This window comes from Trichosurus vulpecula, chromosome 2 (genome assembly GCF_011100635.1).
Source record: "Trichosurus vulpecula isolate mTriVul1 chromosome 2, mTriVul1.pri, whole genome shotgun sequence".
NCBI lineage: Eukaryota > Metazoa > Chordata > Mammalia > Diprotodontia > Phalangeridae > Trichosurus > Trichosurus vulpecula.
This window is the reverse complement of record NC_050574.1, coordinates 317,099,730-317,114,487: the sequence shown is the minus strand read 5'-3', so window position 1 is coordinate 317,114,487 and position 14,758 is coordinate 317,099,730. Positions and strand designations below refer to the sequence as shown.

Here is a 14,758-nt window from a genome sequence, read left to right as displayed (position 1 = left end):
GTGGTTGGTGTGAATTTATTCAAACAGAATGAGCTCTAAGCCCCCATCTTACCAGAAATGCTTCCTCCTTCCTAAATATACATATTTTATAGTTCACATTTTGTAATCATTTCCTATAGAGCATGTTCAACTATACAGAGCATTTTATTATTGGCATTGGAATAACAAAAACAATGAATGATACTTTTAGAAACTACCACATGACTGTCTTTTCGCAGCTTCTCTTAGTCCCAGGCAACCCTCAAATGGTATATAGGCCACTCTGAACCCAGAGGTTCTAGGAAGGGCGCTCCCATGCCAGTGTGTATGCTGTTGTCAGCTTAAACTGTCTGGAGAGAACAAGCAGATTGTTAAATCTTCAGTGCGAGCATTTACACCTCAGAGATCAGCAAATGCTATAAATCAGAGCTTGATTTATTGTTTTATTGATTATATAAGACTTAAAGTGATGGAGAAAATGCTAATAATGCAGATCAAACTTAATAGTTTGTCCTGGCATGTCCCTCCTCACATTCTCTCCCCCCCACCTCCAGTTGTTAAATATTTACCAGCTCACCACTGTAATCAGGCAAAGGAATGTTGACAATACAAAACAGTTCCCAAATAGTGGTCTACTCACACCATCTACTAGAGCTGGTCATTGGATAAAGAGTCAAGAACTTTGGACCCAGGACTTGATTCCCTCTTCCTCAGAGCATGGGATCATAGGCTTAGGATCTGGTACAGACTGACATACCTTTTCTGCTCGGTATCCTGTTGCTGTTAGGGACTTCCTTGGCTGGCTCATCATTTTTGGAGCAGAGTAAATGAAGACAGTGGTAGGCCCCAGCAAGGGCTGGATTACTTTCTCCATTCTGCTCTGGCTTCTCTTACTTTGTTCTCTCATTTCCAGCAGCCAGGAGGGATGTCACATCTCTTCCCACTTTCTCCCTATCCAAGGATCTCCCAGGGCATCTCTCTCTGTTGCTTCTACCATCATTTCTGCTTTCCATTCCTGTCTTATTCCCTTACTAGGCAGCGGAAGACCCGCTACTGCTCTGTGAAAGGTGAGAGGTCAGACAGAATGAGAATTACATGACCTATACTGTAAAGTCCCACTTAATGGCCTTCCTTTTTTTTTTAAGCCTTTCTTCCAACCCTTACTGATTTCTACTTTCTCTGAATGCCTATAGAACTTATTATCTTTGTACTTAAATTTTGGCACTTATATATTATTTGTATCACAAATCTTGTCTTTCCAATTAGACTATGAGCTCCTATCAAGCTGAGATTGCATTTTGTTCTTTTTGAAAGCCTTCAGCAACTTTTTCATGTCTGAGCACCTATTATGTGCTCAATAAATACTTGTTGAATTAAATTTGAATGTACTGATTTTATTTTCATCCAAATGTTGAAGGTTAGGGTAGATACAGTCTGTGATGATCTTCACAAAGCTGGCCATGTTCAAACCTTCCATGATATGAGGATTTGTTTACACAATTTCGATTCTGTTGTTTCCTCTCTGCCCAGACAAGGACATGACTACTTACCTATACTCAAGTCAAAAGGAAGTGCTACCTGGCTCAATACATATTCATTGGCCAGTTGCTTGAATAGTCAGTATGGCAAGAGAAAGTCCTTTTTAATAGTAGATTACATTAGGATTCCTGGAGACTCATTAAGCATTTATAGTTTCCTGGAATAGTGTAGGATATTTTCCCGTTGGGTCCTACAACTGGTAGATAGAAGTCTACTTCCTGTGTTTATACATGCAACAATAAATTTTTGATGAATTATACTGGAAATTCTTTGGCTTATAGCTGGTGAGTAGGAATTCTGTTTTGTTTATTTATTTATTTTTAAAGCAAAAACCCAAGTGGGTGTTTCCCAGACTATATTTAACAACTCCCAGAGGACAAACAATTCCAGAGCTGTGCAAGAGAGAATGCTTCCCTGGGAAAACCCCTAGGTTAATGAGGCCTTCCAGGAAGACCACAGCTGTGGCCACAAGATGTGGAAACAGCTGGTCGATTCAGCCAGTTGAGGAAAATAATCAAGTCGTCAGGCAATAACTTAGCCCAACCAAGTGGGTGGGTAGCATCAAAGCATCAGGGCAGCATCAAAGCAGCATGGTACCACGAGGGGAATAAAACCACTGGACTTGGAATGAAAAGTTGTGGATTTTAGTTCTGACTGAATTACTGCTTACTTGCTTTGTGATCTTACATCAGTTAGCTTCTCTGGGCCTTGGCTCACTCATCTGTAACATGATATAACCTGTTATATCTAACCTAACTGTTTAAGCAGGAGCTTAATGTACATGGTATTTTAGGAAGGTTAGTTTGGCAATGTTCAGGACTGATTTGGCAAGTCAAGGGAGCTAATGTAATCTTAGGCTGTATTAAGAGAGGCCCAATATCCAGGAATATGGAGGTGAGAGTTTCTCTGTTCTCTGTGCTGGTCACATCACATGTGGAATATTGTGGGTGCCATAGATTAGTAATCCAGAGAGCATCTTCTGGAGAATGGTGGCAAATGGTGTGGTGATAGATGTTACACTCATGATATGTGGGACTAGATAATAGGAAAGGGGATGTTTTGACTGGAGAAGACTTTGGTGGAACATGATACTTGTTTTCAAGCACTTGAAAGACTTTCATGTGGGGAAAAAAGATCATAGATTTAGAGATGAAAAGGACTCGAGGGGCCTTCAAGTCCAACCCTTTATTTTTTACAGTTGAGAAAACTAAGACATAATTTGCCCAACCTCATATAGCTAGTGTCTGTGGCAGGATTTGAACCCAGTTCTTCCTGTCTCTAGGTCTAGTGTAAAAAAGATATCCACAGAAGGTGGATCAAGGAGCAAAGGGTGGGAGTTACAAAGATTAAATTTAGGTGTGTGCTCTTTTTGGCCTCATAGCCCAGGTTAGAGCAAAGACCCAGGTTTGAGGATTTACAGAAAATTTATACTCGGGAAGTTAGTGAAAGCTTGATCTTTCCTACTGTGTAGTGAAGTAAGCGGGCAAAAATGAAGCACACACGAAAAACATACACACACTCATATGCGACATGGTGATACAGATAGATGGAGATTCGGCTACTTGAGGTCAGGTTCACTAATATGAAGAAAATGTGTACAGTGGCAAAATCTGAATGGGAAAAAGTTGAGTAAGTCTTTTTAGGGGGGAGTCATACCTTAAAGGTAAGGCTTCTTTGGGATAGACGATCAGCACCAGATGTGGGAAGGGGCATTCTTAATTGGACCCAGATGTGGTAGGAAAATTCTCCGGGGTTGCTTATCGATACCAGACTCAAGTGAAGGAGTTTCCTTATTGGAACCAGAAATTGGGTGAAGGTTTGAGTTGGAGATTCCAGAACTGGGTGTCAATGCACAGCCACTGCAGTTGATTGGGAGCCTTGGCCAGTCAGGAATTGAAGTTATTCACAGGATCACAATGAGTCAGGGCAGAGGAAAACCACAGGCTGTGTGTTATTGCTTCCTTGTTTATGGTCATTAGGAATAGTTAGCCTCAGTGACTCCATATTGGAGTCCTATCACTTAGAACTACATCACACAACATGTTTTAAAAAATCACATTTATTACAATTGGATATAAGGAAACTCTTTCCAACAATTATAGCTCTCCAAAAATGGAAAGGGCTACTTTGGGGAGGTGGGTGGATTCTTCCTCACTGGAAGTCGTCAAGTAAAGGTTGCTTGACCACTTGCCAGGTAAGTTGTCAGAAGGGATTCTTTTTCAGGTATGGGTTGAAATAGATGGCTATTGAAATCCCTTCAAATTAATTGGGTTAATTGGAGAGAGGAGAAACTATGTACCCCAGGACATCTAAATATTGCTAAGTGGTAATATTCAGGCATAAGATGACAAGATTATAGTCATATAATAGAGTTATAGAGTGTTAGAGTTGGAAAAGACCTTTGAGATGATCTAGCTCAACTCCCTTATTTTACAAATGAGCAAACTGAGGCCCAGAGTGGGATGGTTGGGATTCGAATGGAGAAGAGGAATAAACATGCCAATTTCCGTCTTTTCTCTCTACACTTTCTCTTTCTTGGTGACCTTGATACCCATAGATTAATTATCTTCTCTATGCTAATGACTTCAAAATTTATATAACCAGCTCTCCTCTCTCCCCTGAACTTCAGTCCTGCATTACCAGTTGCCTGTTGGACATTCCAAACTGGATGTCATGAAGTCATCTTGAATTCAACATCTACAAAACAGAGCTTAATGTCTTTCCCCCTCAATCCCACCCCTCTCCAAATTTCCATATTTCTGTCAAAAGCACTCCTATTCTTCTAGTCTCTCACATTTGTAAACTAGATATTATCCTCAGATCTTCTCTTTACTTCATCCCGCACATCCAATTAGTCATCAAACCTTGCCGTTTTTTCCTTCACAGCATCTATTACATTGGACCTCTTCTCTCCACTCTCACATCTGCCACCTTAGTTCAGGTCCTCTTCCTCTCCCACCTAGATGACTCAGAATGACCTCCAAAATCTCCCCTCCCCCTTTAAGTATCTTTCCACTTCAATCCCAAAGAGATTCAGTGAATTTCTTTAAGTGCAGATTTGACCATGTTATTCTCCTACTCAGTAAACTCCAGTGGCTCCCTATTGCCTCTAGAGTAAAATATAACTTCCTTCGATTAGCTTTTAAAGTCCTTCTCAACTTGGCCTCAACCTATCATCCCAGTTTCGTTGGGAATCACTGTTGCTTCCACATTCTGTGATCCAGGTAAACTAGCTTTTTCTTTGTTCCCTACAGACATCCCCTGTCCCCATGCCTTTTCACTAATTATTCCCCATACCTGGAATGCTCTCCCTCTCCATATCTGCCTCATAGAATTGATCTCTTCCTTCAAGACACACTTAAGCACCACCTTCTATGTGAACCCTTTCCTTATGCCCTCAATTGCTAGTGCCTTCTTTCTCAAATTACCTTTTTTATGTATTTGTACTTATTTGTATTTATTCTCTTTATATTTATTCAATCAATGTTTATATAACTCAGGAGTCAAGCCTGAATCGTTTGTATAAGATTCTTTTCATTCTTAAAGAGGATGATGACTCAATGCTATATACCTGTGTGAGGGGCAGAGTTAGCCTTAGGGCTTGTGAGAGAAGACAATTTTTCTTGCTTCAGCTTTGAGAGAAGACACATATAGTTGAGGATCCTTTGGAGAAACCCAGAGAGAGAGAAGAGGATTTGGGGAGCAGAAAACATGTAGAGGAACCAGTGGCTCCATATGTCCCTGATTTTCAGCTTGCTTCCCTAGAAACTTTGGGAAATTTCCCTTTGAGATTGGACTCTCTATCTCTCTGTCTCTGTCTTTCTTGTTGAGATATCTCATTCTTTGGGATTCACTCTGAGTATTTTCTGGTATATTTTAATCAGTATAATTTCTTTGCGTTCTGTTTTCTATTGCTTGGATAAATTGATTTACTCACTATTCACTATTTTTGATGGTCTTACGTGTAACATTTGGTGGTGGGAAGGAACCAGGTCATTGGTTATAAACTTGGGATAATCTTTCCCCTTTAAGAAATAGCAACTAGACAAGCAGCTTGAACCTAAAAATCATTTTCTCTAAATTAATAATATCTTGGGTGGGGCACATAGGTATAATTCTAGTCCTGTACCCTTCCCTCTGAGGAGAGCAGAGTGACCAGCCTTGTTGGGACAATTTACTGTTCCCTTCCAGTCAAGAACTAAAGTTATCCTTGGAGAGGGGTGGGTGAGATTGCCAGGATATCTATTCTTGCTTCCCCATAAACCACATTTAGGCAACTCACATGGGCTTATGTAAAACCCACATGAGAGCACACACCTTACAGCATATTTGGATACCCTGTACTTACTGCCTCTCCTATTAGAATGTACGTCCTTTGAGAGTAGGAATCATTTCATTTGTTGTATTTGCATCCCTAGAGGTGGGCATATAGTAGGTACTTAATAAATACTTGTTGGTTGGTTGTCAAAAATTGATGTTTATAGAGTACAAAGTGCTTTTCTTGCAACAGTACTGTGAGGTAGGGGTCAGATAAAGTATTATTATTTTCGTTTTACTGGTGAGAAGCCTGAACTCCAAAAGGTTAAGTGACTAGCTAGTAAGTGTCAGAGCTAGGTTCTACACGTGGGTCTTCTGACTCTCCAAAATAATAGTTGATTCTCTGCATCACCCTACCTTGAAGTCAGTGAGCCTATGGGTCTACCAGAGGACCAGAGCATTTTCCCCTCTGAGATCAACTACTCACCAGCCAAATGCTTCTTCCTCACACTAGGCTGTGTTGACTCAGTGACCTAAGCTCTGGGCTGGGGAAGCTGTTGCTATGGGTTACCTCTATCAGCTGCTGTAGACGGTTTATAATCCTACTATTCAGCTGGCTCTCTTTGTTAACACAGCATGATCACTCCATCCCTGCCTAGCTGACTGGTGAGGATCGATCCCCAAATTGCTCAAGGAAAGAGAACCATCCCCAGAAGTCACAGTGGTTTGGAAGGGATTAAGAGTGGAGCCTGTTGTTTACTTTCCTGCTGAGGTGAGCAGATCAAATTCCAGTCCATGAGATTAGTATCCTGGACCTTTTGCTGAGGCACTCAGAAATGCCACCGTGAGTAATCTTCTCCTGTTTCTTAGCCTGCCAGTCAGATCAACAGGATCTTAGGCAGAGTTTGGCATTCCCAAAGGAAGGTGGAGTCAGTCAGTGAAGAATAATTTATAAACCATCAACTACGTGCCAGCCACTATGCTAAGTGTTGGAGACATAAAGGAAGGCCAAAAACTAGTGTCTATTTTCAAGGAGCTCACAGTCTAATGGGAGAGAGAAAACACTCATTAAACAACTGTATATAAACAGGATAAATTGGAGACAATTTTTGAGGGAAGGCACTAGGATTTTAGCTGGGCCTTGAAAGAGGCCAGAGAAGTCAGGAGACAGAGATAATGTGGAAGTGACTTGGGGTATCTTACTATGCACATGCACTTTGTATGAGAAAGGGATTTCAGACTGCACTCAAATTATGATTGATCAGAATTTATGACTCCTGGAACAGGGTTTTGAAATTCAAATAAAGCTGGAAAAGATCTTAAAGATTATTTAGTCTAGGGGTTCTTAACTGTGTGTATATGTGTGTGTTCATGTGTGTGTTGAAGTCTATCAACCCTTTGTCAGAATAAAGTTTTTAAATGCATAAAATAAAACACATAGGACTACAAAGGAAACCAATTGTATTGAAATAAAGATGTAATTTTTTCCCATTCAAGTTCATGGACCTCTTGAAATCTAATCACAGACTCCAGATTAAGGACCCCTGATCTAATCCAATTCCTTTATTTAACTGATAAGGAACTGGAGGTCCTAACTTTAAGGAGGAGATACAGGAAGTTCAGGAGCCGAACCAGAATTTCAATTTAAGACCTCTGCTTCCATAGTTAGAACTTTTTCCTTAGCATTTACCCAGGAGGCAAACTCTGGCTTAAATTTTGTATTCAGTGACTCTGTTCTATTTCCATATCAAAGAGAAGCTGAGGGACCCTACATTTTAGATGTGCCACTACAGGAGGGGAAAAATCAGAGCTCCCATTCCCCGAAGTGAGAGCTCAGCCCTAAATAGCCCAACCACCCAAGGAGGGGACTTCCCAGAGTTTCTAACTTCGAGTCAATAGGGGAGTGAGTCTGCAGAATGTTTCTTTTAAACCACATTTCTTTTGGAGAAGTGAAACGGAGCATAGGAAGATTTCACAGAACAGGTAGGGATTTATATTTTTCTTGATGGGATTTGAGAAGCTGCTTGCAAGTTTGAGGTTTCTGAAGCTTTAGCTCCTCTCTCTACGGTACAGTAACACATCCAGGGAGGTGGAGTGCCATATGGATGGAGTATTGGTCTTGGAATCAGGAAGATCTTCCTTCAGCTCCTGCCTGAGCTGTAGTTGTGGGATACTGGGCAATTTACTTAATTTTGCTGTACTCAAGTTTTCTCATCTATAAAATGGGCTTAATAATAGATAATGAATAAATAATAATAAATAATAAATAAATGAGGATAACAATGGGGATAATAATCACAGGATTTGTGAGGATCAATTGAGAGGCTGTCCATAAAAGACTTTGCAAACCTTAAGGAGCTACACAAATGTGGATTGCTTTTGTATAGATCCTCTTCCTACCCCTCCCCACCTCCTTCCCACATCATCTCTCCATTAGTACCTATCTCATAGGATTGTTGTAAGGATCAAATGAGAATGTTGAACTCTTGGTAAACTTTAGAACAGTTATAGAAATAGTTATTTTTGTTGATGCATCTGTGCACTCAGGGAGGCTGAAAATTAGGACTCGTGCTTCTGGGTAATACTCCAGAATAATTACTTTAGCAATATAGCAATGGTGTCATATGGTTACAAAGCTCTTCCACAGATATCACCTCTGACCTCTGAATGGTACAAGAATTATTTTTATCATTTTCCAGAAGAGGAAACTGAAGGGTAGTAACATTCCTGGAGCAGAATTTGAATTAAGGTTTTCTCATTCTGGGTCTAGCTAGTGTACTTTCTACCATACTATATGCCAGTAACTTAAAATATTTAGATGATGTTTGCTGCATCCCACAATATGGACTGGGTCTACACATGCATAACCAACATGGCCATTTTGGCTGTCAGTTTCCACTTGGGCAACAGAGACATATGTATTGATTGGATGAATCCAAGACCAGATTTAACTCATATTCCAGTTGGTCAGTGTGTGTGTGTGTGTGTGTGTGTGTGTGTGTGTGTAAAGTCATATGGTTTATGGCTATATGAAAGCCAAAGATGTGTGTGATTCTAAAGCAAATGGGTGATTTTAGCCCTCAAAATTTAATGTGAGTAACAAATCAGCCCAGGAACTTAGAGCTATGTTAATTTAATAATAAACTCCTTGATAGAGTTTCATACAGAAGCATTATTAGCGTCTCTGCTTTGGTTAAATCACTTTACTTCTCTGGTCTTTGGTTTTCTTATCTTTAAAATGACAGGGTTAGACTATTCACCTCTAAGGCCCTTTCTAGCTTTAATTCTGTGATCTTATGGTAGACCTTCCAAGGAAGGTACGTTCTGAGTATGAATATGAAGAAAGGCAGAAGATATACCAACATTTGTATAAAATAATATCATCATCTTAAACTGGGGGTGGTTAGCCCAGAGAAGAGAAGACTTAGGGGGGACATTATAGCGATCTATAATTATTTGAAAGTTGTCATATGGAAGAGGGATTAGAACTGTTTGCTTCTTCCTATAGGGCTGAACTATGGGCAATGGATTAAAGTTAGAGAGAAGGATATTTTTGCACAATATAAGGAAAAAGTTCTTCTCAGTTCCAATTGTCCCAAAGTGGTATGGGCTGATTTGGTCAGTATTGTGTTTCCCATCACTGGAAATCTTCTAATGAAGACTAGATGACCACTTGTCTGAGACATTGTAGATGATATATGTTGCTGTTATGGTATGGAGTTGGATAAATGACCTCTGAGCTCCCATCTAATCCTGTGATTCTGTGAAATGATTATAAATGTGGGCTTTATAGTACCAAAAGCTCAGCCTGATATAATCCTAAAGGATTATATATAAAGTTTGCAATGCTCATTCTATATATTCTCTAACTTAAGCCTTGCAAACCAGCATCAGGTTCTTGGAGGTTTTTTGTACTATTTATTATCTTCATTTTATAGACGAGGAAACTGGGACTCAGCATTTGAGTGGCTTGCTTATAGTCAAAGAACTGGTAAATATCGGGATTTGAACCTTAGTTTTCCTGGCTACAAGAACAACACTCTAATCATCATACCACATTGCTTTTTTTTGGTCCATAAAGAAAATAGAGCTGTAGTTTCTGATAACTTTGGAAAACAAAGAGCTGGTACTTTGTTATGTTGGGAAATGAGGTGAGGGAGGGCAACACTTAATTTAAAAGCTCTTCCTGGTCTTTGTTCTAGGAGGATGTTCACCGCTGTCAGGGAGTGTACACAGTTCTATTTCAGTGTCCAAACTCATCTTGCCTTTCCTTTGGTGTTATTAATATTTAATAGTTTCTTAGAAAGCATGCCAGCTATCCTTAAGCTCCAGGCCAGGCAAGGACAGGGGTAAAATGTTAGCAGTCAGTTCTACTAGAAGTGATGGGCAGCTGCCGAAAGGGGAATGGCCTGGAAAATGTTTAGGGATTTTTCCTTTTCCTCTTTTTGTATTTGATTTCTCTGTGTTTCTCTGCGTTTAAACTATTTTAAAGTATCATTCAAACTATTTTCTCTGGGTGGCCTTACCCTTGCTTCTCCTCCCTTCTCCCACTTTCCCTTGTAGTGGGGGAAAAATGTGAAGTGTTATGTGTGATCTGTCACTGGAAGGTGAGAACCTAGTGTGGAAAGCATAAGCTGCAGGGAAGGACCAGATTCGTGTCACTAGATGAAACCCAAGCATCTTCGAGGTAAGCCATGGACCAGACAAGCCTGTGAGTCTCTAGTGCTTAGAATTACCACTACAAGTTCTAGCATTTGATTGGATTTAACAAACACATATCAAAGGCCTATAATGTCCAATTCGAGGTCCTAGTGTTGTTAGAGGCTAGAGAAGGAAAAGGCCTAGTTATTGCCCTCAAAGTACTTTACTGTCTGATTAGAGAGATTTTACAAATAGGAAAGAAGGTGAGCTTGGTAGAAGGGGAAGAAGTCTAGGTTTAGAAATATTGGGTCATAGGTCTGGATCTGGAAGGGATGAAAGAGGTTGATATTTTATTTGTTAATTATTAAATTATTTATTAATTTATTAAATTTCCTTATTTTACAGATAAGGAAAATGAGACACAGAGAGCTTAAGCAATTTACTCAAGGTCACACAGTGAGTGTTTGAGGCTGGATTTGAACTTAGGTCTTTTTGGCTCCAAGTTCACTGTCCTTTCCGCTATATCATGTTGCCTCTCAAATCAAGAGAACTAGGTTCAGATCTCAGCTTTACCATTTACTAGCTGGCAAATCCTAGTTTATCTATGAAATAGATGATATCTTGACTAACTACCTCATGGACAGCTGGGCCTAGAGTCAGGAAAATCTGAGTTTAATCCAGCCCCAGATACTTAGTAGCTGTGTGACCCTGGGCAAGTCACTTGAGCCTGTTTACCTTGGTTTCTTCACCTGTAAAAGTTGCTGGAGAAGAAAATGGCAAACCACTCCAGTATCTTTCCCAAGAAAACCCTATGGACAGCATTATTGTACTATGGTCCATGGAATCACAAAGAATAGGACATGACTGAACAACAATAATATATACATACCAGGCACTATGTTAAATATTTTACAAATATTATCTCATTTGATTCTTACAACAAACTTGTGAGGTAAGTGCTTCTATTCCCATTTTTGCAGTTGAGAAAACGAGGCAAACATATTAAGTAACTTGCCCAAAGTCATACGAATAGTAAATGAGGCCAGCTTTGAATTCAGATCCTCCTAACTCCAGGTCCAACATTCAATTTGCAGCACCACCTAGCTACCCAGAATAATATAAGGCATTGGATGAAAACCAAAAGTCGACTGCCTAGCACATAGTAGGTGCTTAATAGAATCCTTGTTGATTGATAGATTGATGGCCCCCATTACCCACAGAAGAAAGTTATATTCCTAAATCACAGCTTCCAAAGAAGATGCCAAGATTCTTGCTTTCCAGGTTTTTGTGGTCTATTAGGTGAGAGAAGACACACAGAGATCACTATCACACAAAGCAGGATATTAGTACATTAAGAGAGGCACAGGATCCTAAGGGAACCCAGAGAGGGAGAAGTAACTCTTTCTTGCTTGGAGATCAGGGAGGACTTCACTAGGGAGGTGGCTTTTCACCTGGGACTTGCTAGATGGATAGGATGTAGACAGGAGGAGCAGATGGGAGGAAGGCACTTAGGGTTACAAGCATGGTTCTGAGTAAGCACATAGATGACAAAATTGTTTTTTCCAAATAGGAGAGAATGTAGCAGGAGATAAAAGCTGGAAAAGTAAGTGGAGGGTGCTTTGAACAGCAGGACTGATAAGTCAATAAGAAATTGTGACTTTGGAGTTTTTTTCCTGGAGGCAGTTGAAAATAAAACATGGTCTTGAATTGTTCTCTATTTGCTTGTTGCGTGATTGTATTTTGTTTTCCCAATAACCCTGGAGGCTTCTTCAGGGCACAGATCCTTCCTTCTTTTTAACTCCTCCACAGTTCTTAGGCCAAGGTTAGGGTCTCAGTAGACTGACCTAAAAACAGCCACTCTATAATGCAAAGATTGTTATTCCCCAGAAGGTTTTTTAAAAAATTTTTGGACACATGAATTCACTGAGGATGCAGAAATTTCATTAGGAGAGAAAGAGTTGTTCAGGAAGAACTTTAACTTGTTTAACTGTTCTCTCAGATTGATTAGCTGATAACAGTATTTTCAAGCAGAAGAAAATCAGAAGGGACTTTCTCAGCAGATACGGGTTGGACTATATGAAATCTTTTTCAACTTTGAGACTGTAATTCTGTGATGAACAACACATATTTACTATGCATGGCACTTTAAAATTTACAAAGTCATCCTTTGTCCTAGGTCAGCCTCACCTTATGACCTTTCAGAACGGAAGACTGACTCTGCCTCTTGCAGTTGAGATGGTTTAAGGTTCACGTCCAAGAAAGTAGAAAATCTGATGCTGTGTTCTTTTCTCCCTCGTGGAAATATGGATCTTAGCCTCAGGAACATGGCTGAAGAGACAATGCCGAGCTACTTGGGGGGAAAAGCCACCCCATTCAAGGTGGAAATTGTTAACCTGGCTCCTGCTTTTTATCAGCTTCCAGGCAACTACTCTGTGGAACTTGAGGAGGCCTTTTGGGCCCTCTTACCCTCACTGCGTTGGTTCTTCATTCCTTTGACTCTCTTTACCACTGCCACACTGGCCTTGAACCCTCTTCTCCTGGCTACCATCTTGTGGAAGAAGAAATTCCGGAGTGAACCCCGTTACTTGCTCTTTGCTAATGTCATGTTCTCGGATCTGGCCTATATTCTTTTCCATGTGTTGGTTTCAACAAGTAACCTTATTGGCTGGACCCTCGGGCGAATTTTCTGTGGCATCTTCACTGATGCTATATTTATCTCCTATGCAAGCACCATCTTGTCATTCACTGTCATGGTGGCAGACACTTACCTTGCTGTTATGCTCCCCCTTCGCTATCTCTCCCTCATGTCCAGTGCTACTACCAGGAAAGTAGTGGCCATGATTTGGGTGGTGTCCTGCTTTTTCCCCACCTTTCTGGTTTGGTTCAGTAAACAGCAGGATTCTAGATTGACAGATGAGCCCTTGCTGTGTATCCTGCAGCTGAATCTGAGTTCAAACTCAGACAGCAATCACTTGATCACTGTTGCCAACATTTTCATCTTTTGTGCTCTCTTTGTCTGTGCAGCTCTGATCTCCTACTGTTATGTGAAGATCTATCACACGGCCAGGACTTCAGGCCTTTGTATAAATCGTTATTCGAGGGCCAAGGGAACGTTGCTGATTCATACGATGTTAATTGTACTGTATATCAGTCCAGTGGTGGTTTTTGCTGTGGATATTATGCTGTCTAAGAACCATCCCATTGGAAACAACTCCCGATTATGGCTGATGGCCATTAACAGCGAAATACTGATGCTGCTTCCTAGAGCCCTGTTGCCTTATTTGTATGGACTGAGATATCGGCAGCTTCTCCAAACTCTCAAAGGCTTAGTCTCTAGGAAAAGGACCAGTGATATTCAAACAATTTCCCTTAGTTAGTGGGGCTCAGAGTTTAAAGTAAGGAAACTCATCAGTCACATCAAATGGGTTCAAAGACTAACTTTTCCAGATATCCAAATGATTTTGTTCTGTTATAGTGAAATGTTGTTTTCTAAAAAAGTCAAGTCAACAAGCACTTATAAAGTGCCTACTATGTGCCAGGCACTGTAGTCTCTGCTGCTAACTGCATCCCCAGTCTCTGGAGACAAAATAGGAAATATAGCTGATCCCCAAAGAGCCCTTGATTGTGAATGAACAGGAAAAGAGAAAAGTGTCAAGTACCACCTCCATCCTTCTCTTACTTTAATTCTTAGACCTTGTGGGCTTCCGTTTTGATTTGGTGACTTCTCTGACTTCGGTGAATAAGCTGTCTGAGGTGGGGAGGGGGTCAGGGGAGTTCAAGTGTAATTTTGACTTGATGGCAGGACAAAAGGCCTATAAATAGCTCAGCTATAGCTTTGCTTAGCTCTTATCTCCCTGTCCTTAACTTTATTTCAAATGACCCATAAACTGGGATTTTCTGTTAAATGTTTAGGCACCAGAAAAAGCATTTGTCAGAGAGTTTTATTTGTTACCTGATCATGAAATATAATTATTCTGGGACATTCACCAGCCTATGGAAATAGTCTTATTATTAAATGTTTTCTTTTCTATAATGGTGTTGACTTTATTGACGTTTTAGTTGTCTCATGTCTGAATTCAAGAGTGAGTTGAGCATATAGCTAATGCCTCCACTGTCTATCCTTCTTCTGCTATAAAAGAAGGCAGAAACACAACATCACAGCTAGAAAAACCTGTCAAGCACTCAAATGAATGGAATTAAAGGGAATTTGTGTCTGCTTCTTGGTGAACTAAAATGCTTGTCTTTATAATTTCCCATGCCTCTGTTGTCTTTGTTGAGACTGTAAGGTCCTAAGGGCCAGAGGTCGCATCTTTTGCTTGAACTTTTGTAGAATGGCTCAATC

At 40.3% G+C, this 14,758-nt stretch overlaps 1 protein-coding gene and 1 pseudogene across 6 annotated transcripts; one reads left to right on the top strand and one right to left on the bottom strand.

Annotated features, from left to right (window-relative positions):
* The window catches only part of LOC118837091, a 15,559-nt pseudogene extending 14,706 nt beyond the window's left edge, over nt 1–853 (bottom strand).
* GPR148 (G protein-coupled receptor 148) lies at nt 689–14,758 on the top strand. Of its 6 annotated transcripts, none has more exons than XM_036742896.1 (3): nt 689–818; nt 10,339–10,462; nt 12,593–14,758. In XM_036742896.1, exon 3 carries the CDS (start codon nt 12,690–12,692, stop codon nt 13,791–13,793), a length of 1,104 nt encoding a protein of 367 aa, XP_036598791.1. In that variant the 5' UTR covers nt 689–818; nt 10,339–10,462; nt 12,593–12,689; the 3' UTR covers nt 13,794–14,758. The 6 variants fall into 6 exon arrangements, with proteins under 6 accessions (XP_036598791.1, XP_036598796.1, XP_036598793.1 ...); XM_036742897.1 differs by lacking the exon at nt 689–818 and adding an exon at nt 6,444–6,547; XM_036742901.1 differs by lacking the exon at nt 10,339–10,462 and having other exon boundaries at nt 12,619–14,758.

Excerpts from the sequence above, each read along its gene's own strand:
- GPR148 (XM_036742901.1), top strand. The coding sequence starts at position 12,690 with ATGCTGTGTTCTTTTCTCCCTCGTGGAAATATGGATCTTAGCCTCAGG.